General features: G+C 41.0%; 2 protein-coding genes across 6 annotated transcripts in view; one reads left to right on the top strand and one right to left on the bottom strand.

The window, feature by feature from the left end:
* The first annotated feature begins 557 nt into the window (after positions 1 to 557).
* RPS23 (ribosomal protein S23) lies at positions 558 to 2,406 on the top strand. The gene is made up of 4 exons (XM_059919380.1): positions 558 to 665; positions 1,124 to 1,283; positions 1,963 to 2,083; positions 2,212 to 2,406. The coding sequence occupies exons 1-4, from the start codon at positions 662 to 664 to the stop codon at positions 2,356 to 2,358; spliced, it is 432 nt and encodes a 143-aa protein (XP_059775363.1). The 5' UTR covers positions 558 to 661; the 3' UTR covers positions 2,359 to 2,406.
* Positions 2,407 to 15,469: 13,063 nt separating this feature from the next.
* Positions 15,470 to 24,834, bottom strand: part of ATG10 (autophagy related 10) — a 230,835-nt gene continuing 221,470 nt past the window's right edge. For 2 of the 5 annotated variants that reach the window (XM_059916700.1, XM_059916699.1), the window contains exons 6-8: positions 20,294 to 20,391; positions 19,517 to 19,632; positions 17,874 to 19,192 (exon numbers count right to left, since the gene is read on the bottom strand). In XM_059916700.1, the coding sequence (XP_059772683.1) occupies positions 19,155 to 19,192; positions 19,517 to 19,632; positions 20,294 to 20,391 (252 nt within the window). In that variant the 3' untranslated portion in view covers positions 17,874 to 19,154. The other 3 variants (XR_009502341.1, XM_059916702.1, XM_059916701.1) reach the window with 3 other exon arrangements.

Raw genomic sequence — 24,834 nt, 5'->3', positions numbered from 1 at the left:
AAAAACCAGTTGTGGAATGAACCAACATCCCAGAAAACTTTCATATCTACTTCATTCTCCAGGAGAAACTGAAGTTTAAAGACTCAACTAAATGAATCACCCAAGATTCCACAACCAAGACGGCAGCTTTGAGGTTTAAGGCCGGGTCTCTCACTAAAGCATGGGTTTTTAAATACTACGTCACCTTGCTTCACTAAATGTTTTTCAATTTACTGTGCTTCTTGTGAGTAGGAGTTAAGCCTCCGAGGTCTAATTTTCCAAACTCGACAACGCGTAGACCCACACGCCTGACCTCTCCGTCCTCCGACCCAGCGCCACAACGCCCGCCCTGTGGGTTTGTCCAGAGCGCCTGCGCCATGAGCGGGGTTCGTGCAAAGGCTTCTGGGATTGGTAGTCCCTGTTCCTTCTGTCTAAGGCATTCACATAAAAAGAAATAAACCACAGTGTAAATTAGATATCTCTGAATTGCGCACAAATTAAACACGACGCAGATTCTGGAAAGTGGTGCAGACTTCTCGTTTTCTACCGAGAGGCGCCAGCCGGACCAGGCGCTGCGCAGACAGCCGCAAGGGTCCTCATCTGGGCGGGGCTTGCTCGCGATGGCTTGTGGCTCCTTCCTGCTTTGCTTCTCTCTTTCGCTCAGGCCCGTGGCGCCGGCAGGATGGGTGAGGTGTCCTGGGCCGGGGTGAGGGGGCTGCGCGTGCAAACTGGGGTTTCGGGGACGGGCGGGCAGATAGAAGCAGAACGGTGAGGGAGAGCCACGGTGGGGAGCAGATGGGGAGCGCCGGGGGAGCGCCGCTACCGCAGGCACATGGCCGGGCGGGAAGGGGCCGGGGCTGCTCGGAGGCCGCGGAGCCGGAGTTCGAGAGGGACGCGGGGGCGTTGGGGAGGGCGCCGCTTCCCCCGAGCTTTGGTGCGGGGCTTCATTCGTTTGGGAGAGCACAGCTGTTGGAGCGCTTGTGTCCATGTCTTGGTTCAAGGGAAACTGCGGTTCGAACGAGGCCCAGGGTGTGATGTCAGAGCCTACCGGCCTGTAGTCTAGAGGAGGAGGCTAGTACCTGAGATAATGTAAAATAAGATTTGGGTGTTTTTACTGGGGATCTAAGGTTATTTTGAATTATAGGCAAGTGTCGCGGTCTTCGTACTGCCAGGAAGCTCCGTAGCCACCGACGAGACCAAAAGTGGCATGATAAACAGTACAAGAAAGCCCATTTGGGCACAGCCCTGAAGGCCAACCCTTTTGGAGGTGCTTCTCATGCCAAGGGAATTGTGCTTGAAAAAGTGTAAGTCAAAGTCCATCGCTGTTTCCTTCATGGTTTTAGTATTGTAACTCGGGATAGATGCGCTTAAAGAAGGCTTGATATAAATTCTAGGTCTTTGTGTATCTGCGTCTTTTGGAAAGTTAAATAACCCCCAGAGGTTTTTAAACTTTAAACATTAGTTTGGAAGGAATTGGGGTGGCATTGGAGGGGAGAAAGCGATAATGAAACAAGGGACATTATGAGAGCTTAATATGTGTGGAAACTATTCTAAGTAATTCGCACCCATCAACTGTTTCATCTTTACAATTATTCACATCTTTCCCGGAGAGAAAACTAATATGGAGAAGTTTCTTGCCTGATGTTGTACAGCTAAGATTGAACCACATGAATTTGCCAGCACGCAACTGTTTTTTGACTTTACGAAATGATCCCATCAAATTTAGTGGTACTGAGGATTTGAATCCAGGATTTCTAGCTCTATTTCTTGGTTCATGTTTTACAACTATAAAGAGGCCAGAAGTTTCCCCTGTTGGTCTAATGAAACTAAGACTAAAGAAAAACTTGGTTTAAGTTTAGCAATTTAGGATTATGTTGAAAAGGTAGGAATACTACAATTTCTAATAAGTTTTATGCTTAATGAGCTAAAATGTGTCCCTTTTCAGAAAGCCAGCTTACTGTGTTACATGCTGTTATGTTTCAGAGGGGTTGAAGCCAAACAGCCAAATTCTGCCATCAGGAAGTGTGTCAGGGTTCAACTAATCAAGAATGGCAAAAAAATCACCGCCTTTGTACCCAATGATGGTTGTTTGAATTTTATTGAGGTAAGTGTTTTAGTCTGTTAGCTTCTGTTTCTGGGGTAGCAACTGTTTCCCCCAGTTGTTTATAGGATGAATGGGTATTTTTGGTGATTGCCACTTACACCAGAAGTAAACTGTTGATTTTATTCCAGGAAAATGATGAAGTTCTGGTTGCTGGATTTGGTCGCAAAGGTCATGCTGTTGGTGACATTCCTGGAGTCCGCTTTAAGGTTGTCAAAGTAGCCAATGTCTCTCTTTTGGCCTTATACAAAGGCAAGAAGGAAAGACCAAGATCATAAGTTTTGATGATGAAAGCAGGATAGTAATAAATTTCCATATGCCAAAAATATGTTTTGTGTCTTTTCTTACCACGGAGATGCATTATATGCTTTACCAATTTTAGGAGATTGGTTAAACAGTTAATTCAGGATTTTCTAGAGTAAATGGAATTCATAACAAATTTTTTTCCCTTCTCCATGGAATAAACAATATTGGTTAAATCTGAAATAAATATACAGTGTTCCTGTGTAGAGGGCCTAAAACACTCTTTGAGCTTCTAGTGGGAATCATCTTGGGATCCCTAAATGTACATTCCTGGATCCATCTCCTTAGGGACCCAATATGATAGATACTATGGTCAGGTTACTCCCTGCTCTGGTGATTTTCGTTTCTCTAAAGGTCATCAGGATCCATCTGGTAATTTTGTGTTTATGATAGCAAAACTTAGGCACTACACAGTTTAGTAGACAGGAGTTAGTGGAAGTGTATCCCAGGTAAATTAAAGCATAAGGGAAAAGTAAGGGAGACCAGTTACGGAAAGATTGATCTAAGTACTCTTGTCTTCAGCTTGTCAGTAATACAGATTTTGACCGTGAGATTTACTTCGAGGCACACAAAGTAGTGGAAATGACTAGGTAGAAATGGTCCAGATGGGTTGGTTGTCTTTTGATAATTGAAGCGGGTGTTGTTGGGTACATAGGGATCCTCTGTCCACAAATTGCTTGAAGATTTCCATAGGAAAAAATGGTAGAATTATATCTTAAAAAGTTTATTAGCCCTATGAAATCTGTGATCTGAAGAACTGCTTTTGGCAGCATTAGTAGGTATGAGTTAATTTGCTTTCTGAGTTATGTTTAAGATCTTTGGAAAATGGAAATTTTTGGCTATCTCCCATAAGATCAAGACCAGGATCCATACCTGGCATAGGAGACCCTGTGTGTTGTGTGTTGTCTTTTCTCTGCCTGCTCAGCAGCATGACCTCTCACTTGCTCAAACCTGCATTCCCCAGCCAGCTTCAGGTAGTGCCTGGCAGGTCACCTGCTGCTCCTCCCACCTCAGACCTCTCTGATCCCAAATTCACGCTTCACACTTGTGCTTATACTTGTACTCTCTGTGCTTATACTTGTCGCAATTGTGTGATTGTCTTTCCACGAGGGTGGAAACAGGCTGTTTTTTATTTTTTTAATTGAAATATATTTGACATATTACTAAGATGTACATGTTAATTTGGTACTTTTTTTTTTTTTTTAATAGGGGAAAAGCTTTTATTCACACACACAACTTGAATAATACCAGGGGAGTGTACCAAATTAGCAGTGAGCAAGTTGGTTTTCGTAGACATGTTCTATCTTTTAACAAGCTTTCTCCACTGAAAATTTCAACCAAAGATATCAAATATAGACGTACACACATAGTACCATTCTCTAATCAATTCCACAGGATTTGGAGAGAGAGGAGAAATATCTGTTTCATGAGAGCAGGAGCTAAATACATTGTCAGTTTGCATATGCAAACATTACGGCCTTATATTTAGGTCTTTAATCCACTTTGAGTTTATTTTTGTGTATGGTGTTAGGGAGTGTTCTAATTTCATTCTTTTACGTGTACCTGTCCAGTTTTCCCAGCACCAGTTATTGAAGAGGCTGTCTTTTCTCCATTGTATATTCTTGCCTCCTTTGTCGAAGATAAGGTGACCATATGTGCGTGGGTTTATCTCTGGGCTTTCTATCCTGTTCCATTGATCCATATTTCTGTTTTTGTGCCAGTACCATACTGTCTTGATTACTGTAGCTTTGTAGTATAGTCTGAAGTCAGGGAGTCTGATTCCTCCAGCTCTGTTTTTCTTTCTCAAGATTGCTTTGGCTATTTGGGGTCTTTTGTGTTTCCATACAGATTGTAAAATTTTTTGTACTGTTTCTGTGAAAAATGTCATCGGTAGTTTGATAGGGATTGCACTGAATCTGTGGATTGCTTTGGGTAATATAGTCATTTTCACAATGTTGATTCTTCCAATCCAAGAACATGGTATATCTCTCTATCTGTATCATCTTTAATTTCTTTCATCAGTGTCTTATAGTTTTCTGCATACAGGTCTTTTGTCTCCTTAGGTAGGTTTATTCCTGGGTATTTTATTCTTTTTATTGCAATGGTAAATGGGACTGTTTCCTTAATTTCCCTTTCAGATTTTTCATCATTAGTGTATAGAAATGCAAGAGATTTCTGTGCATTAATTTTGTATCCTGCTACTTTACCAGATTCATTGATTAGCTCTAGTAGTTTTCTGAGAACATCTTTAGGATTCTCTATGTATAGTATCATGTCATCTGCAAACAGTGACATCTTTAACTCTTCTTTTCTGACTTGGATTCCTTTTATTTCTTTTTCTTCTCTGATTGCTGTGGCTAAAACTCCCAAAACTATGTTGAATAATAGTGGTGAGAGTGGGCACCCTTGTCTTGTTCCTGATCATAGTGGAAATGGTTTCAGTTTTTCACCATTGAGAACAATGCTGGCTGTGGGTTTGTCATATATGGCCTTTATTATGTTGAGGTAAGTTCCCTCTATGCCTACTTTCTGGAGGGTTTTTATCAATGGGTGTTGAATTTTGTCAAAAGCTTTTTCTGCATCTATTGAGACGATCACATGGTTTTTCTTCTTCAATTTGTTAATATGGTATATCACATTGATTGATTTGCACATATTGAAGAATCCTTGCATTCCTGAGATAAACCCCACTTGATCATGGTGTATGATCCTTTTAATGTGCTGTTGGATTCTGTTTGCGAGTATTTTGTTGAGGATTTTTGCGTCTATGTTCATCAGTGATATTGGCCTGTAGTTTTCTTTCTTTGTGACATCTTTGTCTGGTTTTGGTATCAGGGTGATGGTGGCCTCATAGAATGAGCTGGGGAGTGTTCCTCCCTCTGCTATATTTTGGAAGAGTGTGAGAAGGATAGGTGTTAGCTCTTCTCTAAATGTTTGATAGAATTTGCCTGTGAAGCCATCTGGTCTTGGGCTTTTGTTTGTTGGAACATTTTTAATCACACTCTGAATTTCAGTGCTTGTGATTGGTCTGTTTATATTTTCTATATTTTCCTGGTTCAGTGTCGGAAGGTTGTGCATTTCTAAGAATCTGTCCATTTCTTCCAGGTTGTCCATTTTATTGGCATAGAGTTGGCTTGTAGTAATCTCTCATGAGCCTTTGTATTTCTGCAGTGTCAGTAATTTGGTACATTTGTATGTGGTAACTAGACTGGCAGTTCTTGGTTTCCATCCCAATGGTTCCTAGTGCCTCTAATTGCACAGTTACTGGTTAAGCCATTTCCAAATGCTGACCAGATGCTTCCAGATGGGCGTAACTGACCCAAATGGGGAGCCCCTGGGCCTCGCCCGCCTGTAACAGAAGAGGCTGCTGAGGGCCACACTTTCACCCCCGGGCTCAGGTGCTGGGAGGGCACCCCTTGCGGGCGGGCGGGCCCCTGGCAGTAGGAAGCTCTGCGCAGGGGCAGGCACGCGGAAGGGAGGAGGGGTCGGGCGATAAGGCCGGGTGGAACAGACAGCCACCTACTCCTGCGTCTCGCTCCTGCAGCGCTGAGACCTCAGCCGAACCTATAAAGATGAACAAGCCTGGGAGTTAGGACACCCTGCGACGATGGTTCACACTTGTCTCCTGGGTACACCCAGGACGCCTCTGTCCTGTGATGACTGACCCATAAATCCACCACAGGCGCCTCAGACCCAAATGTTGGACCCTGATGTGAGTTGCCTCTGCCTCCTGTGTATTCCCTCCATCCCACCCGCTACTCCCCCACCACCTGTGAACAAAGCCCCTTCATTCTTGGATCCTTCTCAAAGTTCTAGGGAGGGAAATGAGGCACTAACCTTGGGTGCAAAATTTAAGCAAAATCCCAGCAGCTCTTTTTGGTAGAAATAGAAAAGCTAATTCTAAAATTTGTATGGAAAGGCAAAGGAACTGGAATAGCTAAAACAATATCGAAAACGAATAAAGGTGGAGGAATCACAAACTGGTTTTAAGACAATTTGTAGCTATAGTAATCAAGAGGGTGTGGTGTCAGAGGAGGGACAGACACACAGATCAATAAACTAGGAGACTAGAAATAGACTTACACAGGTATGACCAACTGCTATGTGACAGAGATATAAAAGCAATTGAGGGGCGGACACATAGTTTTTTCAATAGATACTGGGGACTTCGATTAGCAGAAAAATGGACTTCAACCTAAACTTCACACCTTTTACAAAAATTAACTCAAAATGGATCATATATCAATATAAAAAGTAAAGCTGTAAAAATTATAGACAAAAACATCTTCATGAATTAGGGTTAGGTGAAGAGTTCTAAGAGATTACACCAAAAGCACGTTCCACCAAAAGAAAAAAAGGATAAAGTGGTCTTCATCAAAATTAAAATCTTTTGTTCTGTGAAATATCTTGTCAAGAGGATGAAAAGAAACTACAGACTGGGAGAAAATATTTGCAAATCAATCACATATCCAATAAAAGACTTGTATCCAAAATATACGAAGAACTCCCTAATCTCAAAAGTAAGAAAACGATCCTATTACAAAATGGACGAATGAACAAACATTTCACTGAAGAGATGACAAGCACATGAAAAGATGATTAACATCAGCCATTAGGAAAATGCAAATTAAAATCATAAGGAGATATCACTATACACCTAGCAAATGACTAAAATTAAAAATACAATACCAAGCACTGGAAAGACTGTGGAGCAACTGGATTGTTGGTGGGACTCTGAAATGGTAGTCACTCTAGAAAAGTTTGGCAGTTTCTTATAAAGTTAACGTATGCTTAGGATCCAGCACTTGCACTCCTGGGTAGTTATCACACAGAAATGAAATGTCTGCCCACACAAAATCCTGTAGACACATGTTCATGGCAACTGTATTTGTGATAGTCAAGAACTAGAAGCAACCTAAATGTCCTTCAGTGGGCAAATAAACTGGTTGCATCCATAAATGAAATGCTACTCAGTCGTAAAAGACACTTGTTGCGTGCAACAATTTCTGTGGATCTTAGTGGTATGCCAAGTACAAAAAGCCAATCTCAAAAGGTTACATATGTCTTGTATCATTTCATTTATATGAACTTCTTGAAATGACAAAATTACAGCAATGGAGAAGAGATGGGTAGCTGCCAAGGATGAATGATGGGGATAGAGACAAACTATAAAAGAGTGGCAGGAGGGAGTGTCTTTGTGGTGATGGAACAGTCCTGTGTCCTGATTGTGGTGGTATTTACACAAATCAATACTTGTGATGGAATTTCATAGTCCCCAGAAAGTGCATATAAAAATTGATGAAATAAAGCAAGTTCTGTAGTTTAGTTAATACTGTTGTAATGTCAATTTACTGGTTTTGAAAATATACTCTGGTTATCAAGTATGTTATTAAGGGGAAGTTGGGTGAAGTATACAAACTATACTGTTTTTGCAACTTCTTGTGAGTCTTAGTTACAAATTAAAAGGTTTAAAAATTGTGAATGAGTAAATATTTAAATTCTGTGACCTCTTACATTTGCCTAGCAAACCCCAAACAAATCAGAAATTGTTAGTGCAGAAAGAATCTGGAGATCACTTAGTCCTGTGGTTCCCAAATCCAGAACGTCAGAGTCCCTAAGGCATTTGTTAGATTATACAAATACTCCTGATCTTCTGGAAAACAATCTTTACAGTATTTCTGGAAAAAATCTGTCTTATCGACAAGCTCTCAGGCAGTCTTTATGAAGCTATCCCCTTGCTTTCCGCACTTACGGGGATACTACTGCCCTATTCCAGCCACCTCATTTTATAAGTCAGAAGCCAAAAAAAGATAGCTTTTAAGTATTTTTGAAATAATTTGCCCAAGTAATTGGCATAGCTGAAACTAGAGAAAGAGTCTGTCCTCTAAATTAAACTGTTCCTGTAGGAGATGCACCTCATAGCAAAATAATAAACGCTACCTTACAGGTGGCTGCTTAGCGAATTATGGCATACATAATGCTGGGTATTTAATAAGAGTTTTTGTTGTAAACTGTATTAGGGAAATACACAATACCTCAACTATATGGGTTTTTTTCCTTTTATTTTTTGATAGAGCTGAGAGACACAGTTCTAATTTGACAGCTAAGCAAATTTGAATGTATATCTTTGTATAGATGAATTTTCTGTTTCATTCCAGGTAAATGTCTGGATTTTGTTATAATAGTCATCTGTGGGTAACATTCCTGGAGCCTGTTTCACGTTTGTCAAAGTAGCTAACATGTCTTTATTGATTTTACACAAAGTTGAGAAAAGAGACTAAGGTCATAAATTACCATATTACAATAAAATTTTCACTAACAGCTGCTTGTATAATCTTTATTCTAACCTATAAAATCTAAAATAAAATGGATCATCTAAGTATTAACTCACATTTCTTATGATATTGTACTTGGGGGACTGCCTTGGCAGGATGTACTAAGCATTCTTAGTTTCTAGCACAATTTCTATCCGTATTATTTGGTAAAATGATGTTATATTTACTAGTATGTGAGGAAAAGAAGTGGACTTTTTAAAGCTTATTGTCATGGTAATGTCACCACAGGAGTTTTAGAGCAAAGTATTAAAACATTTAACAACTGAATGTTTTAGAGTGATCATTTGAGGGGACCCAGGAGTGACAGATAACCAACATTTCCAAATATGCACACAAACAGTTGCCACCTCATTCAGACTGTCACTTAAGCCTTCAGTATGTGGTGTGTATCTTCAAAATGAGGGAGCCATTCACATACAGCCCTTAGAACTTGAGCCAGGCTTGATGAACATCATTGACCTCCCTTGCTTCCCAGAGGATCTGAAGCTTTCAAACAGCAATTCTGACGCTAAGGAGAGCTTTTCCTGTAGGAGGGAGAGGAGGAAATTGTGGCCCCAGATCACCCCTTCAGACCTTCCAGTCTGAGAAGTGTCAGCTTCCTTACCAGTGATCTGCTTATCTGTGGTAATAAATTATTGACATGAATTGTCTAATCTACTCACAGTGTAGGAGTTTTTGTTTAAGTCTAGCTTTCTAAACCTCTTTGACTGTAGTTAATTAGAAGTCGAACAATGGGTCATGTTACTTGGCTGGGTTACAAGTGTAGGACATGCTGAGCATACCCAAATTTTCAAATAAGATGAGGTTAGATGCTGATAAATATAATGCTTTCTTACCTCTTTAACAACCAGTGAACGTTTAAACCTGTACAATAGGGGGCAGAGTGAGCCACATTTTAAATAATTCTTTTTTTATGTCAATCACAGCTGAGAACAGTTGAGGGAAATGTTACTTGTTGAAACACGTTTTGTCCATTAACACCTGCTTTGGAAACAATGACATGAAATAGATTGTCTTGTATCTTTCTCCCCCAACAGCTTGGTGAATTTGTTTATCCAGTTTATAAGAAGATGATATGTTTTCTCTATATAGCTCGACAGTTTCAGGTATTCTGTTTTTGTGTGTGTTTGCAGGCTAGTTGGACCACACTGCCCCCCCCCTTAGTTTCCTGATAGATTCCAGGTATTTCCTTAGAATTTTAATTCCAGTATATACAATAGTTGACTTTGTTCATTCTATATTTTACACATTTTCTTATGTTTATAATTAGGTAGTTTTTTTTCCCCTGTCAGCATACCCCTTTTCCTCCTGCCCATGACATAACATAGATATGTGTGTGTGTGTGTGTGTGTGTGTGTGTGTGTGTAATAGAAGAAAGCCATTTTGAACGATTTATTGACTAAGAGTTTTGATCTAGGATTATATTTTAGAGGGTCTAGGAACCTCCTGAAACTGTATGTAGAATTTTCTGATATAAATATGTACCTGTGCGTGTATGCATACACACACACACACACACACATACCCAACACATACATTTTTCTGGAAAAGGGATCTATATATTTTTCAGATTTTTGAATGGTTTCTTCCCAAGAAACCAGCTACTGTTTAAATTTGTACATCAGTGAGCAGATTATTACATAATTATTACATAATTTTCCAATTTAATCACAGCTGAGAACAGTCGTGAGAAGTTGCCTGTGGTTTGACATCATTTATGAAATGTCCCCAGAGTGGTGAGGATCTGCGGATGCATGATCCAGGCTGCAGAACCTGCAACCTGCACATTTCACATACTGCTTTGATGGCACCAGCTAACCTAATTATGGAGCAGTGGGCCATTTTAGAGAAAAGTTCCACAATGTCACTGGTAAATGCAGAATCAGAAAGAGGGTATAAAGCCCCAACCTCAGGAATAAAAGCAGAGGACAAAAACCCAAAGATGTTTTAACACCTAAGACTGAAGTAAAACTTGACAGAATAGATCAAATAAAAAATGTGCAGTGTGTGCCTGTAAAAACAAATGACACAACGTTTGTGTTTGCTTTAAAATATTTAAGCAACTATAAAGTTTTTAAAAAGGGTTAAATGAAGCAAATATGGCAAAAATCTTGGTAATTGCTGATTCTGATTTATAGGTATGTTAAAGTTCATTGTACTATTTACTTTTCGGTATGTATGAAATTTCCTATAATAATTTTTTTAAATTACATACATGTCCTAATTGCTTAACTGCCATACTCTCTGGTCATACTAGAACCAGTACAGTCAGCTCTGATAGGGGCAAAATGAAGATATGGAACAATCAAGTGGACAATAAAGAAGCTGGAAACGAACCCTAGGAGCACTGAGATGTATGTAACACAGCACGAAGAAACAAAGCTGAGAAGCCATGCAAATTTTAGCAAGACTAGATGAGAAAAATAATCAGTTCAATAATAAAAGCACAATAAGCTAAAATCATTTTCATTGATTTTAGGAAATGGTAAAACACAGACTGCTTTGGGGAATGTAAATTGGTATAGCCTTACTCCTAAAACAGTTTAGCGACATGAATCAAAAATCTTAAAACATTCCATATCCTTTGATCCCTTCATTCCCTTAGTAACAGTGTAACCCAGAGAAACATAATGTGAGCAACTATTTCTGCACACATATCTTACATTTGAAAGCTCTGGGGGGAGGGGGACCCTACGGAACACTATATCCCTAGCACAGGTCCTCCTAACTATGCAGGAAATAAGTGCTCGTTGAATGCATGTTAAATAAACAGTTAAGAATTAGAAACAACCCAAAAAGCCCTAAAGCTATTTGGTACATTTTGATTTAAAAGAAATACTAGTCATTTTAAGTTGTTTTTTTCAAAGAATGTTAAATGACGTGGGAAAATGCTGCACATAAAATGTTAAGTGGGAAAAATCAGGGTGTAAAACCATATACAGAATGATCCTAATTAAATATGTTTAACCACAACAAGAAAATATATCAAAATTTTAACTGTAGTATCCCTGGGTTATAAACACAAGTAAGTTTTAAATTTTCTCCTTCAAATTTTTCTGTGACTTCCAAATTATCTAAAGGACGAAAATCTTTTTTTTTTAGTGTATTTTTAGTTTTGCAGTCTCTGGATACATGTGTACACTGCATTAAAAAAGAGCCCAAGTCTTCTTTGATCACTTCCAGTCCAAGTTCCCACTCTCCACCTCTGAGGTAACCTCTCTTACAAGTTTTGTGTGTCCTTCTAGACCACTTTAATGTTTTTAGATACATATACTGTATATGTACTACAGAAAATGTGTGGTATTAGTGTATTTTTTATATAAATAGTGTTAAGTGGCATGCATAGTTAGCATCTAGTTTTTGTTTTCTGTTTTAACTCAGCATTCTATGAGAATTGCCTGTTTTTTTTCTTTTAATTTATTTATTTCATTTTATTTATTTTTGGCTGCGTTGGGTCTTTGTTGCTGTGTGCGACACACACACACGCTTTGTTGCTGTTGTGGTGAGCGGGGGCTACTCTTCGTTGCGGTGGGCGGGCCTCTCATTGCGGTGGCTTCTCTTGTTGAGGAGCATGGGCTCTAGGTGTGCAGGCTCAGTAGTTGTGGCGCACGGGCTTAGCTGCTCCGCGGCATGTGGGATCCTCCCGGACCAGGGCTCGAACCTGTGTCCCCTGCATTGGCAGGTAGATTCTTAATCACTGCGCCACCAGGGAGGCCCCAAGAATTGCCTGTTTTGATACATGGAGATGAATTCACTCCCCTTAACTACTATACGCTACTATATTTTATTTAACCATCTCCCTCTCACTATGCAGGAAAGGGCTTGGGTATTCTCTCTCTGAACCTACTGAAGGAGGGGGCTATGGAAACCTCCTCCCACTCTGCTGCTGGTGGCAGGGGAAATGAATCTTCTCAAAGGATAGAGGAGTGGGTATCAGTTCCCAGGAGCAAAACAGGTCCAGTCCTTAGCGTCTGCAGAAAGAAAACCATGGGAGGCTTCCCCTGGGCTCAGTGATCACCCACATACACAAACATTCCACAGAAATCTATTGAGTACTACCAAGTGCCAGGCACCATACTAAACCCTGAAGATCTGGCATGCACCAGATAAATACCAATGCACCAAAGGCTGTAGATATACTGAACTATGACTTCCTGTTAGCCTATCAGGGCATGCTTTGTTAAATTTCTGCTTCACTGTTATTACTAACAGTGATCTCTGGGTATTTGAAAAGCTTTAAAGTAACCCAAGAAATCACCACCTAGCCATAGGTTTTATTTATTCTCATGTAAAGTTTATATGAATGTAGGAATACATGTGAGTTTCCAGTTTGTTTTTAATAATTTACAAAATGGGACTTGGTGATCTCTAAAATCACTTTTCAGCTGTAAGTCTGTACAAGATATTTGCAATAGGGCTCTTTTACCACTAGGTGTCGCTATTGACAACACAAAAGTTAGACAAAAGCAAGGGGTTTACATTACAGAACTGCTTTAAAGAACACTAAGAAATTTAATAAAAATGTGAAAGCACTTTTACAGACAAGCCCTATAAAAACCCAGAAGGGGCGCTTCTGGAACCTAAGTGCATATCAAAGTAGCCCAGTTCCATGGGCCTGCTAATAGTTAAGTACTCCCTATACCTTCTAGAACAACCTTTAGCAACTTACTGGTCAGCAGCATAAGAAGGGAATCAAAGGTCTTAGAATTGGAAGGGAGTTTATTTGCCTATTAGTTTTCAAATCTCTGCTCCCTGGAGTTAGAGATACGTTTACATCACAACCTAGTGCACACAGACACACACACACACACACCATAGACAGATTTTCTATGTCTGTGTTTCTACTTCTAGTTGAAATCAAAGTTTCACAAAACAATGATACCCTCACTATGTGCAATGCACTTTTTTCTGTGTACTTGTGAACTAATAGAAAACATATATTGGTCTCTGCCCCAGTTCCTGGCACAGAGCTCCTAAATGCCTGGGAATTTCCTGGGTGATAGGAGTGGCTTTTGTTCTAATGGGTTGACTCTTGGTGGGCTCCTGAATAGCTTTAGGATGGGAGCTGGTCGCCAGGAAGACCAAGCCCTGATTAAAAGCTTGGAACTTTCAGCCCCATTCCCCATCATCCGGGAAGGGGAGAAGGGTTAGCAGTGGAGTTAATGATTGATCATGCCTATGTGATGCAGCCTCCATAAAAATTCCAAAAGTACGTGGTTCAGAGAGCCTCCAGGGTGGTGAACTCATCTACATGCCAAGAGGGTGGTGCTCCCCAACTACAGGGGGACAGAAGTTCCTCCACTTGCGACCCTTCTGGACTTCACCTGTGCAGCTCTTCCTCTGTATCCTTTATCATATCCTTTGTTATATAACAAACTGATAAGCATAAGTAAGTGTTTCCCTGAGAACTGTGAGTCATTCTAGCAAATTACTGGACCCAAAGAGGGGGTCATTGGAACCCAGATTTATAGCTGGTCAGTTAGAAATACAGGTGACAATCTGGGACTTGCAACTGGTATCTTAAGTGGGGCAGTCTTATGGGACTGAACACTTAACCTGGAGGATCTGATACTAACTTCAGGTAGATGGTGTGAGAACTGAACTAAATTGTAGAACACTTAGCTGGTGTTGCAGACTTGTCTGATGTGTGGAAAACCCATAACATCTAGTGTCAGATGTGCCATATGATAGTATTGTGACAGTAAAGGAGACACAGGGAATGCTTTTCCTAGACATGTTCTATTTCATAAAAAAATACTGGTCATAATCCAATAAATTGATTTTACTTGATCTAATACCCTTCCTTCCATTTAATACATTAGGAAACAGGTTCAGAGAGGTGCAGTGACTTGCCCCAAGTAACACAGTAAACCAGGACTCAGACTTTTCAGGACACTGGCAGGTTTTTCTTTGAAAGGTGCTAGGCAAAATTCAAAAACTGTCCTTGACATACTCCCAGCCCTTTCTGCACTCCTGTTTCTTCTAAAGTTTGTGGGCCAGTGCCTGCTGGTGAAAAAACCAACAAAGTGTAAGTGTGATTAGTCATTTTAAAAATACGAGTTCTTTCTGAAATACAAATATGATCACTTTAACTGTTCTACTTGAATTCCCACAGCAGCTCTTTGTGGTTTTCAGGCCAAATACAAATCATCAGTGTGGCAATAAAGGCTCCTCCAGACCTGGCCCCAGTCCTGCTAGCCAGCCTCACTCTTTACCACTTCCCCACATGCAACTTCAAGGTCTTTCCTTCCTCCATTCTTGGCCTGGCTAAATCCTAAGTTTTTCACAACTCTACTCACATTCCTCTTCTGTGACTCTTCCCTGGTGCTTGCTTTCCACACCTCCGCTACAGCACACGTCGTGCCATCCCCTAATCTTCTTCTTGTCTGTCTTCTCCACTGGACTCGGGCATTCGTATGAGCCAGGTCAGGGCTCTCAGTCTGTTGCCCCTGCCACCCAGCCTAGGGCTCAGCACACAAGAGGAACTCAGTAAGTATCTGCCGAAGTGAATCTTTGCATATTCTTACTCTCAGATTTTAATCCCCCCAAAACTACAACTCACTGGAATATCAGCTCTCTGAATTATGTAAGAACTAGTTTTTCTTTGTTTTTTTTTTAACATCTTTATTGGAGTATAATTGCTTTACAATGGTGTGTTAGTTGCTGCTGTATAACAAAGTGAATGAGCTACACATATACATATATCTCCTCCCTCTTGCGTCTCCCTCCCACCCTCCCTATCCCACCCCTCTAGGTGGTCACAAAGCACCGAGCTGACCTCCCTGTGCTATGCAGCTGCTTCCCACTAGCTATCTAGTTTACATTTGGTAGCGTATATATGTCCATGCCACTCTCTCACTTCGTCCCAGCTTACCCTTCCCCCTCCCCGTGCCCTCAACTCCATTCTCTACATCTTCGTCTTTATTCCTCTCCTGCCCCTAGGTTCTTCAGAACTTTTTTTTTTTTTAGATTCCATATATATGTGAAGAACTAGTTTTGACAATGCAGATCTCCGTTTCCTAATATCTTGAGAGTATTAAGAAAACCTATACCTATCATCTTGGGAAAAATGGATGCAAAAACCCACTTCTGACTTTTTTTTCCTCCTTATCTTATACGTATTGGGTGGGGGGTGGTAGTTTCATTTTTTTAACCTCCAGCTTGTAGGCTAGTACCTGATGATCAGCACAGCCTCTGACCCTTCCATGGTTACTCAAAGAACTAGCCCACCCACTCGGGTTCTCAGACTGAGAGCTTTCCCTGGATCACTTACGGGGGGCAGACAGCAACTCTTCCTGAATGCCACCTTACAACATACCCAAAAAAGTGGCTCAGTAAGTTACTTACTATCCATCAAATCAGAGTGAAAAGGAGACAGTTAAATGCTTCTATGAATAAGTACAGGGATAACAAAGGGAGAGGTCCACCACGGGGGGCTGTGGTGCTCAGAGACGGCTTTGTAAAGAGTGGATCACATAGAGCAGGTTGAGAATGGGGCAGAGAGATGGGGAGGGAAACACTTCCAGGTGAGAACCAGCGTGCACAACAGTCAGGCTGTGGGCAGAGAAGGCGCCCGACCAGGAGCCCATTCGCCTGGGGAGAAGTCAGGCCCGAACTGAGGTGGGAAGGAGCAGGCATGTGCCTCGACGGGAGCAGGGCCGATTACCCTCTTCCACTGACTCCACGCAGCACTGTGTAAGTTAGGCAGCGCATTCAGACTCACTCACCATTTCGATCTCTGTGCCCTTGTTAGGTGAGTGGGATTGATAGTAATGGACTTTTTAAAACAGAAGTGGTAACAGACTAAAGGAGATTAAGAAAATTAGCTCAAGCCACGCAGCTAGTAGCAAACCAACCTCACAGTCCAGCTCCCTAGACCTCTCCCAATTTCATAGACCCAAGCGTCGGGTGGGCCTCACAAGTCACATGGCTGAGCTTCCTCATGGTGCAGGTGAAGACTCTGAGGACCAAGGAGGTGAAACAGCTTTTCGAAGATCACACAACTGTAGAGTTTAGGAGACGGACTTGTAGCAGCTTTAACCAGTCTTGTTCCTCACTGAAGGGGCTTTGCCTTGTATTGGCTGGAGAGGAAACCCCGAAGAAAAAAAATCCTCATGTTGCAGAGAAAGAACTGTTACTTTGACAAAACAAAATATTTTCTAATTTTATGACAGTTGGGATAACAGTCTGTTATGTAACTGCATTCTTAAAAAAATGGAAATTTTTATCAACCAAATATTAGAAGTTTAAGTGAAAAAAATTCTGAAAAGAAATAGAGCTGCTCGAGGAGAAGCATCTATCTGGGGAGGGTGGTCTCTACAACCTACAGGAGCTCTTCAGAACTTTGTGCTGCCACTGGTGAGTTTTTAGGTCTTCATCAATCAGGGAATTAAAAAAAAATTAACTTAAAAAAAGGAAACTAGGGCTTCCCTGGTGGTGCCCTAGTGGCTGAGAATGCACCTGCCAATGCAAGGGACACGGGTTCAAGCCCTGGTCTGGGAAGATCCCACATGCCGTGGAGTAACTAAGCCCGTGCGCCACAACTACTGAGCCTGCACTCTAGAGCCCGCAAGCCACAACTACTGAGCCCACATGCTGCAACTACTGAAGCCCGCCTACCTAGAGCCCATGCTCCACAACAAGAAAAGCCACCACAATGAGAAACCCGCGCACCGCAACGAAGAGTAGCCCCCGCTCTCTGCAACTAGAGAAAGCCCACGCACAGCAACGAAGACCCAACACAGCCAAAAATAAATAAATAAAATAAATAAATTCATTAAAAAAAAAAAAAAACTACACACTGCCCCCAAACTGACAGACTACTATCATCTCAGAATCTGTTCAAAAAGGATAACTAGTATTTCCAGACGAGTACATCATCCAGATGACACACTATTACAATTTTTTTTTTAATAGTAATCTTTTTTATTTATTTATTTATTTTTATATTTATTTTTGGCTGTGTTGGGTCTTCGTTTCTGTGTGAGGGCTTTCTCCAGTTGTGGCGAGCAGGGGCCACTCTTCATCGCGGTGCGCGGGCCTCTCACTACCGCGGCCTCTCTTGTTGCGGAGCACAGGCTCCAGACGCGCAGGCTCAGTAGTTGTGGCTCACGGGCCCAGTTGCTCCGTGGCATGTGGGATCTTCCCAGACCAGGGCTCGAACCCGTGTCCCCTGCATTGGCAGGCAGATTCTCAACCACTGCGCCACCAGGGATGCCCCAATTTTTTTTTTAACCCTAGAAATGACATGGCTTGAGAAATGACTTGCTGAGAAATCTGTGTTTACATTAGGGAGAGTCGGGGGCGGGAGGTGGAAATCCCTTGCAGAAGTTGAAAAGATGTTAAGTGGTAAATACCAAAATGCCCAACAAGCATGTAAGCAGGCTCTCATCCCAGCAAGAATATGTGCAGCTCAGCGTTTTAAAATTTACTTTTAGCTTTTCCAGCAGTTTGAATTAACCCTTTCTCTACTTCTGTTCCCTTCGTGAGAGTACAGCCCTTAACCTAGAGACTCACAGGGCTGTCGCGGTCCTCTGCTATTCGCCAGCAGATAATCCCCTCATCCTAACCACTTCCCCAAAGTAGGCCGCCTCTCCCAATGCCTCCTAGACTTCCTTGCTATCCAGATTCTCGGGGCAAGGCCCGGGCAATGTTACGAAGTAAGTCCATCTTGCAGGAGCTATGCACAGAATTGGAAAAGACCTACTGGGAGACCAAAGCAATACAAATAAATGCCACTCGAAGGGTACATCCAGACCAGAACTTCTTCAGGAGCATGTGCATCAGAATCACCCCAGAGGGGCTGTTCCAGCAGGTGGCCCCAGCGTCTGTAATTGTAAAAGATCCTCAAGTGACTCTAAAGTGCATCCCCCACTGACAGACACTAATCTAGATGCTCTAAAGAGTCAATTACGTTTTTCTCTTAGTTTTAAGAACCTAGCAAGTTAAAATGAAAAACAAAACAGGCAACCCCAAACCGAAAATTCTATGGTTCATCTTAATATCTTGCTGACTATTAAATTTATTGACAGCCTAGGTGAATGACAGCCAAATATAAGAAAGGTGACCATTTAATGAATATTTGCATAATACTTTACCATATTTTCTCATACACTAAGGCTCTCATGTGCTTCACACAGCAACCCTGTGAGGTAGCTTGTTATTCTCAAATTAAAGATGAAGAGAATGAGTCTCAGAGACATGAGAGAACGACCTGGAAGTGCCCTGATGATGTCAGTATTTCTATTACCGAGTTAGATTCCTTTTTTGCTATTTATAGTGATTTGTGTCTTTGCAGTGTTTCTTCTAAACATAGAGTACATCAGTTGCTGCAGACATTTGCTTCCAAGGGAAAAAAAATCCACGTCAAAATCTCGGTGATCTGAAATCTCACACCATATTGGTCCCGTTAAAACCAGGGCCGGCCACATAAACTCTCAGAGTTCTTCTAAGCTCTTTGGCTCAATAGATGAATCTGAAGAACAAGAACAAAACAAAAGCCAAGAAAATAAAAGAAGGTTAACTGAGCAGTAAAGACTTGTTTCAAGAATATCAATTCTAAAATAAAACCACTCAGCTCTGTGGTTGGGTGAGTGTTATTATAGCAAAGTCAAAAGCTTCCTAAATGAGTGGGTGCTGATTGGTTGGAAAACAAAACAAACAAGTCAGTGCCCAGTCTGTTAAAGATGAAAGCAGACTTAACACATGGTGGTGCCAGCAGGGACGACATATCCAAGTGCAAAAGAGACACCAGGATCTTTGCAACAGTGAAACATGCAGCACAGGCTTCTCTTTTTACCTTGTCTGTCGACATTTCCTTCATCCTGAAAGGCTGCTCTGGCGTAACTCAGAGGCAGATTCAGCCCGACAGCTGGCCCTACCATGCTCAGCCATGACGTGATGTAGTTGACATTCCTGGGAAATAAGTGAAACACAGAAAACTCTGTTTCCATTGTAGTTGTTTGAGTGGTAGAAAATCAGTTACCAACAATCATAGAAATGAGGCTTTCTTCAAAGACGTGTGCTCAGCACCTGGAATCTCAGCATTTCCAAATGCCAGCCCATTGCTTAACAGGGACTCGAGGGCCAAAGAGGCTGAGGATCCATCCCTCACTAAAGCAGCTGAAGGGAAGGTCAAGGCACTGGGGCTCCTGACTTGCCTCGATGATTCCAAGTTGATGCAATTGACAACATTAGCTAAGGTAGCAGAGTGCAGTTAAGTGCATGGCTTGGAGGCAAAAGTGCCTGGGTTCAAATGCCAGTTCCACCGCTTAACTCGATGTGTGACCTGAGCGGAGTCATTTAGCACCTTTGTGCTTTAGCTTCCTCCTCTGCAAACTGGGCAAAATAATGGTCCTTAGCTCGGAGGGGTGTTACAGGAATCCAGTGCTTTACTATATCCGAAATACTTAGAACAGTGCCTAGCACACAGTAAAAAAAAAAAATCAATAAATGTTAGCCATTATTATTATCACAAAGAATATTTCTTTTTTAGCTTAGCTTTTAGAATCACATAAAAAGATTTACACTTTTAAAATAAGAGTGAAAGCCAATGTAGCTTGATGGTGTTTCTTACCTATTGAATTTCTGAGAATTTTTTAACACAGGAGTCATGAATTCATTCGTCTTGCAGGGATGAAGTACAAAAAAGGGTTGTCCAAGTATCGGATGCTCCTGTAAGAATCAGAGTTGGCCCAGGATTGCCAGCTAAACTTACTTTGAAAAAGTTAAAATCCATAATCTGGTTTACTCCTTTAAGATAAAGGTTTGTTTTAAATTTCAAGTTATAAAATTAAGATACAGATTGATTCCTATTTTGAAATATAATTCATAACCCAAACATGAGAAAAAGTTGGTGAGAAGAAACGATTTATTGATAAAGGATAGGCACTCAATACAAGCTGCAGATACATTTATCAGTTCCCTCTAACTGTTCTTTAGCTAGTGTTTCCTTTGGCCTATAATTATTCTTCAGTTTTAACTCAAGGATATCCATGAAGTCCAGGAGCCTGACTATCTGAACAATGCATTTCATTCATCTCTTTGTCAATGGTAAGGGGACCAAAATCATTCACATATTTTCTTACATAAATTTTGTCAACATATTAATTGCTTCAGGCCTAACTGCATCCAGTGCCAGTGGGCACATGTCCAGTGAGTAGACGGGATAGGGGGTAGGGTGGAAGAGGGGAACGGCTAGCACTATTTAAATTGCACTGCTTCTGTCTGTCTCTCCCTGAGTTTCTCTGTTTATCTATGTCTCTCCTTCTGTCTCCCCCAAGCTTACGGGGCTGTTTCCGTAAGTTCAAAGTCCATAAGACGGAACTCCACTGCCTTTATGAGAGAGTGACTGGATGTAAGATACAGGTCAGACTGCTGCCAAGTTAGGGATGTGGACATCATTTGGCAAGCATTGGGGAGCCCTAGAAGGTTTCTATATAGTGAGTAATCTATGCATAAATTCTACCAATGCAAAACCAATTATTGTTGATAAATTTATCAATTGCTTACATTGTGCATTAGCCATTATGCCAGAGATTGCAAACCCAAATACTGCTATGATCTGAATGTTTGTGTTCCCACAAATTCATACACTGAAATCCTAATGCCCAGTGTGATGGTATTAGGAGGTAGGGCCTTTGGGAAGAGCTTAGGTCATGAGGGTGGAGCCCTCATGATGAGATTAATGCCTTTATAAAAGAGGCTCCAGAGGGCTAGCTTGCCCCTTTCTGCCATGTGAGGACACAGAGAGAAGTCTGCAACCTGGAAAAGGGCTCCAGAACTGTGAGAAATAACTTTCTGTTGTATATCAACTACCCAATCTGTGGTATTTTGCTATAGCCGCCCAAAGAGACCAAGACAACTACCTATGAAGACCAGGCAGGTGACCCGAAGCGGTGAGGCCAATTAACTACACCAGCAGGTGACGAGGACTGTGGGGACCTGGAGAGCCCAGCCGAGGCTGTTTTTGCCACTCTGCTTCAGCCAGCTGCACCACGTGGGGTGCAGGCTTGGTGTGCCAGGTCTCCCCATTTGTCAAAATAACCTAGAAATCCATATTTTTATGCAAAACCCCCTAAATTTAAAAATGGGCACAATTTTTTAAAAACATGGTGCGGGCCAAATAAAACAAGCCTGTAGGCTGGATCTCGACTAGGGGCTGACTAGCTTCTTCTCCTGGCTTCTTCTCTTCTCAGCCAGTCCAAGGAGAAGCTGAACTCACAGCTGTCCATGGGAAGAATTATATCCTGCTGCCTCCACTGTCCAACCCTAAAACATTCATGGCTGTGCACAAGTGAACACACCCAACCATAAGAAATGGGAGGAATAGTTCCATTTGTATGGGTGACATCGGGCGTGGAGATGCATGTGTTTGTAAGCGTGCGTGTGCGTGTGTGGCGAGGGCTGAGCTATCCGCTGGGAGTAGGTTGGAATATGTCTCCCTGAGTGCCATCTCCAGATGTCTCTGCCCAGGGTCCTGATTCTCACACAGAGCTTGAGCTCCCATCTCCTGCTCTCTCCCTATCCCTCATTTCTGTCCCTAACCAGATGCTGGGGTCACAGCCCCAGATGTGTTATGCTTATCGCAAGTCCTCCTGTCCAACTTGATTCTGGCTCCCCTTACCTGACTTAAACTAATATTTATTAATTCATCACATATCTAGTGATCATCTCTTATGTGTCTTCCAGGAATAGTTCTGGATCTAGTTACAGAGATAACTATCTCTAAGATAAGCCAAGTCCCTGATCCCATGGAACTTACATTCCAGTGCAGGAGACAGCCAATAAACACATAGAACAAATAAGTAAACAGGATAATCTAGATAATAGTAAGTGCTATGAATAAAACAAAACAGGGTAATGTGATTTTGGAGGGACTGTGGTAATAATTTAGATTTGGTGAAAGGGAAGGCCTTACTGAAGAGGTGATCTTTAAACAGAGATCAGAATGGCAAGAAAAACCCAACTGTGCAGAGAAACTTGATGGATACAGAAGACCATAAAGGGAAATAAGTATGGGAAATGTACAGAGGAAATGCGAAAGAATTTTAGAATCATCCTGGACTAAAATAATTATTGTTTATAGAGCTGAGATTTAAAAGGTTAAATTTAGTCTAAATTCTTTTTGGATTACTTGTGTAGTAAACATTGGAAGGAATGAAGAGCAGTAACCAAATCTGTGAAGACATGTTACCTTCTTTAATAAAATGAAACTTAGACCTCCAAGGACGGCATTACATGGAACACTCATAAAGGGGAGAGTCAGCTCAGCCATGCCTCCACTCCTCCAGGACTCACCCTTCCCTTGGCAGCCCTTGTTTCCCATGGCCACTCTCATGCTCATGGGGAAACTCCTCCAACTTTAAACACTTGAGCCCAAGTTTCCTGTAGCTGAGGTGGAATGGACTAGTCAAACAAGACTCTACTGAAAGCCTGGGAATACTGAAAGGGTAACAGAACACTAAGCAACAGGGCTCTAAAAGATCCAGAGTGTTAGAATACTGGGGCTCCCAGGCCCATTTGAGTCATGGGGGACACTGGAAGAGATCTTAGCTGGGCTTTCCCTTTCTGGCCTGCATGGTGGATGGAAGCACTCACAACAACTATGCAAGAGTGTCCTCCAAGAATCTTAACCCCTAATAATTCAGTCTCCTTGAGGAGATGGTAACTCTCATGAGGAATGCTTCATCATACAGACAAGACCTTGCCTCTTCCTTACAGGTCTGTGGCCTAACATTTACAAGACCTCACAAGAATAACCACATCAGAGTATAACATACATCTGAGAGTTACAGACACACTTAAAGTTCAGGGGTCCATTTTCTAAGCAGATGTCGGCCCATGTCACATTGTAGCTCTGCTTATTTGATGCTCCTTAGTAAAGACTTGGACTTCATGTCTACAAGTCATCTTTTGCTCACTCCATATAGCAAGTAGATAAGAGCAGGCTTGGGATCTGTAGTTAAGACTTAAGTTCTGCTCCACTACTTAGTAGCTGTGAGCTTTGAGGCAAACCACTTAATCATTTCATGTCTCTGTTTCCTCATCTGGTAACTGGGACTAATGATAGTATCTACCTCATAGATTGACTGTGATAATTCAATGAAAAAATGCCAGAAAACTGTTCAAAATAGTGCCTGACATATATAATAAGCACTTAGTTGGCTATTATTATTAAACCCATTGTTATCTAAACAGACAAGGATAATAGCACCCAGACATCCAGAATATGGTCTTATAATACCCTATAACAAAGTCCAATTTCAATATGTAAAAACAAAAAACTCCTATAGAGTTATGCAGCACAGGAAAAATATCACCGACCAGTGTCTAAATGTTTACGAACATTTGACAACTGATTATAACCAAGGGCAAGAAAACTCTAAATTAGTAAAAAGTCTATATACAATATATATGGCAATTAGAATTATCAATATATTGGTATTCAGGACAAATTAATGGAAAATAATTTAAATTAAAATACAAATTCAGGCACTTCAAAAACCCTTCAGTAATCTATAGCATTTTAATATTCATTTTTCCTCAAACAAAATAAAAAGTTATATTAGCATTTAAGGTTATATTCTAATAAAATACAAGGTAATGCTTATGTGAAACACTTTTTTAAATAATAGGGACTTTCATGCCTTAGAAGAGCTTTTAGATCAGCTTGGACAGTTCTTTAATACAGGTTTGGCAACACTAAAAAAAATTCTTTGTCTTTTATTATGTTAAGAACTTATATTTATATAATTAGATAGAATATATTTAAATCAATGGCTGCCTTTAAAAACAAATGTTTAAACTGTATTTTAAACATAAAAATTATATTGTTTTGGTAAGATGCTTCGGTTTAAAAAAGCCAAGCTATGAGATGTTGATCTCCTTGTAATAGGAATTATAATAAGGGACATTTGTGTAATCTCTTGAGAAAAGTTTTATAAATAAATAACAATAGGAGTAGACTTCTAGTTATAGCAGAATGATATAGAGGTCAACAAATTTCCTTGAAAAACAGGTATAAAACTGAACAAAACTGTCAAAAAAAAACCCACTTCTGGGATGTGGAAATCAACCAAAGGCAAATAAAAAATTTGATACGTGTTTAACTCATGA

This window comes from Balaenoptera ricei, chromosome 3, assembly GCF_028023285.1.
Source record: "Balaenoptera ricei isolate mBalRic1 chromosome 3, mBalRic1.hap2, whole genome shotgun sequence".
Taxonomy (NCBI): Eukaryota; Metazoa; Chordata; class Mammalia; order Artiodactyla; family Balaenopteridae; genus Balaenoptera; species Balaenoptera ricei.
Note: the sequence above shows the minus strand (reverse complement) of the source record. Positions and strands in the feature narration are given on the sequence as shown.

What these genes read in the sequence shown, in the direction of transcription:
- RPS23 (XM_059919380.1), top strand. An exon ending in GGAATTGTGCTTGAAAAAGT is followed by an intron (nt 1,284 to 1,962) that starts GTAAGTCAAAGT and finishes GTTATGTTTCAG; the next exon opens with AGGGGTTGAAGCCAAACAGC. An exon ending in GTTGTTTGAATTTTATTGAG is followed by an intron (nt 2,084 to 2,211) that starts GTAAGTGTTTTA and finishes ATTTTATTCCAG; the next exon opens with GAAAATGATGAAGTTCTGGT.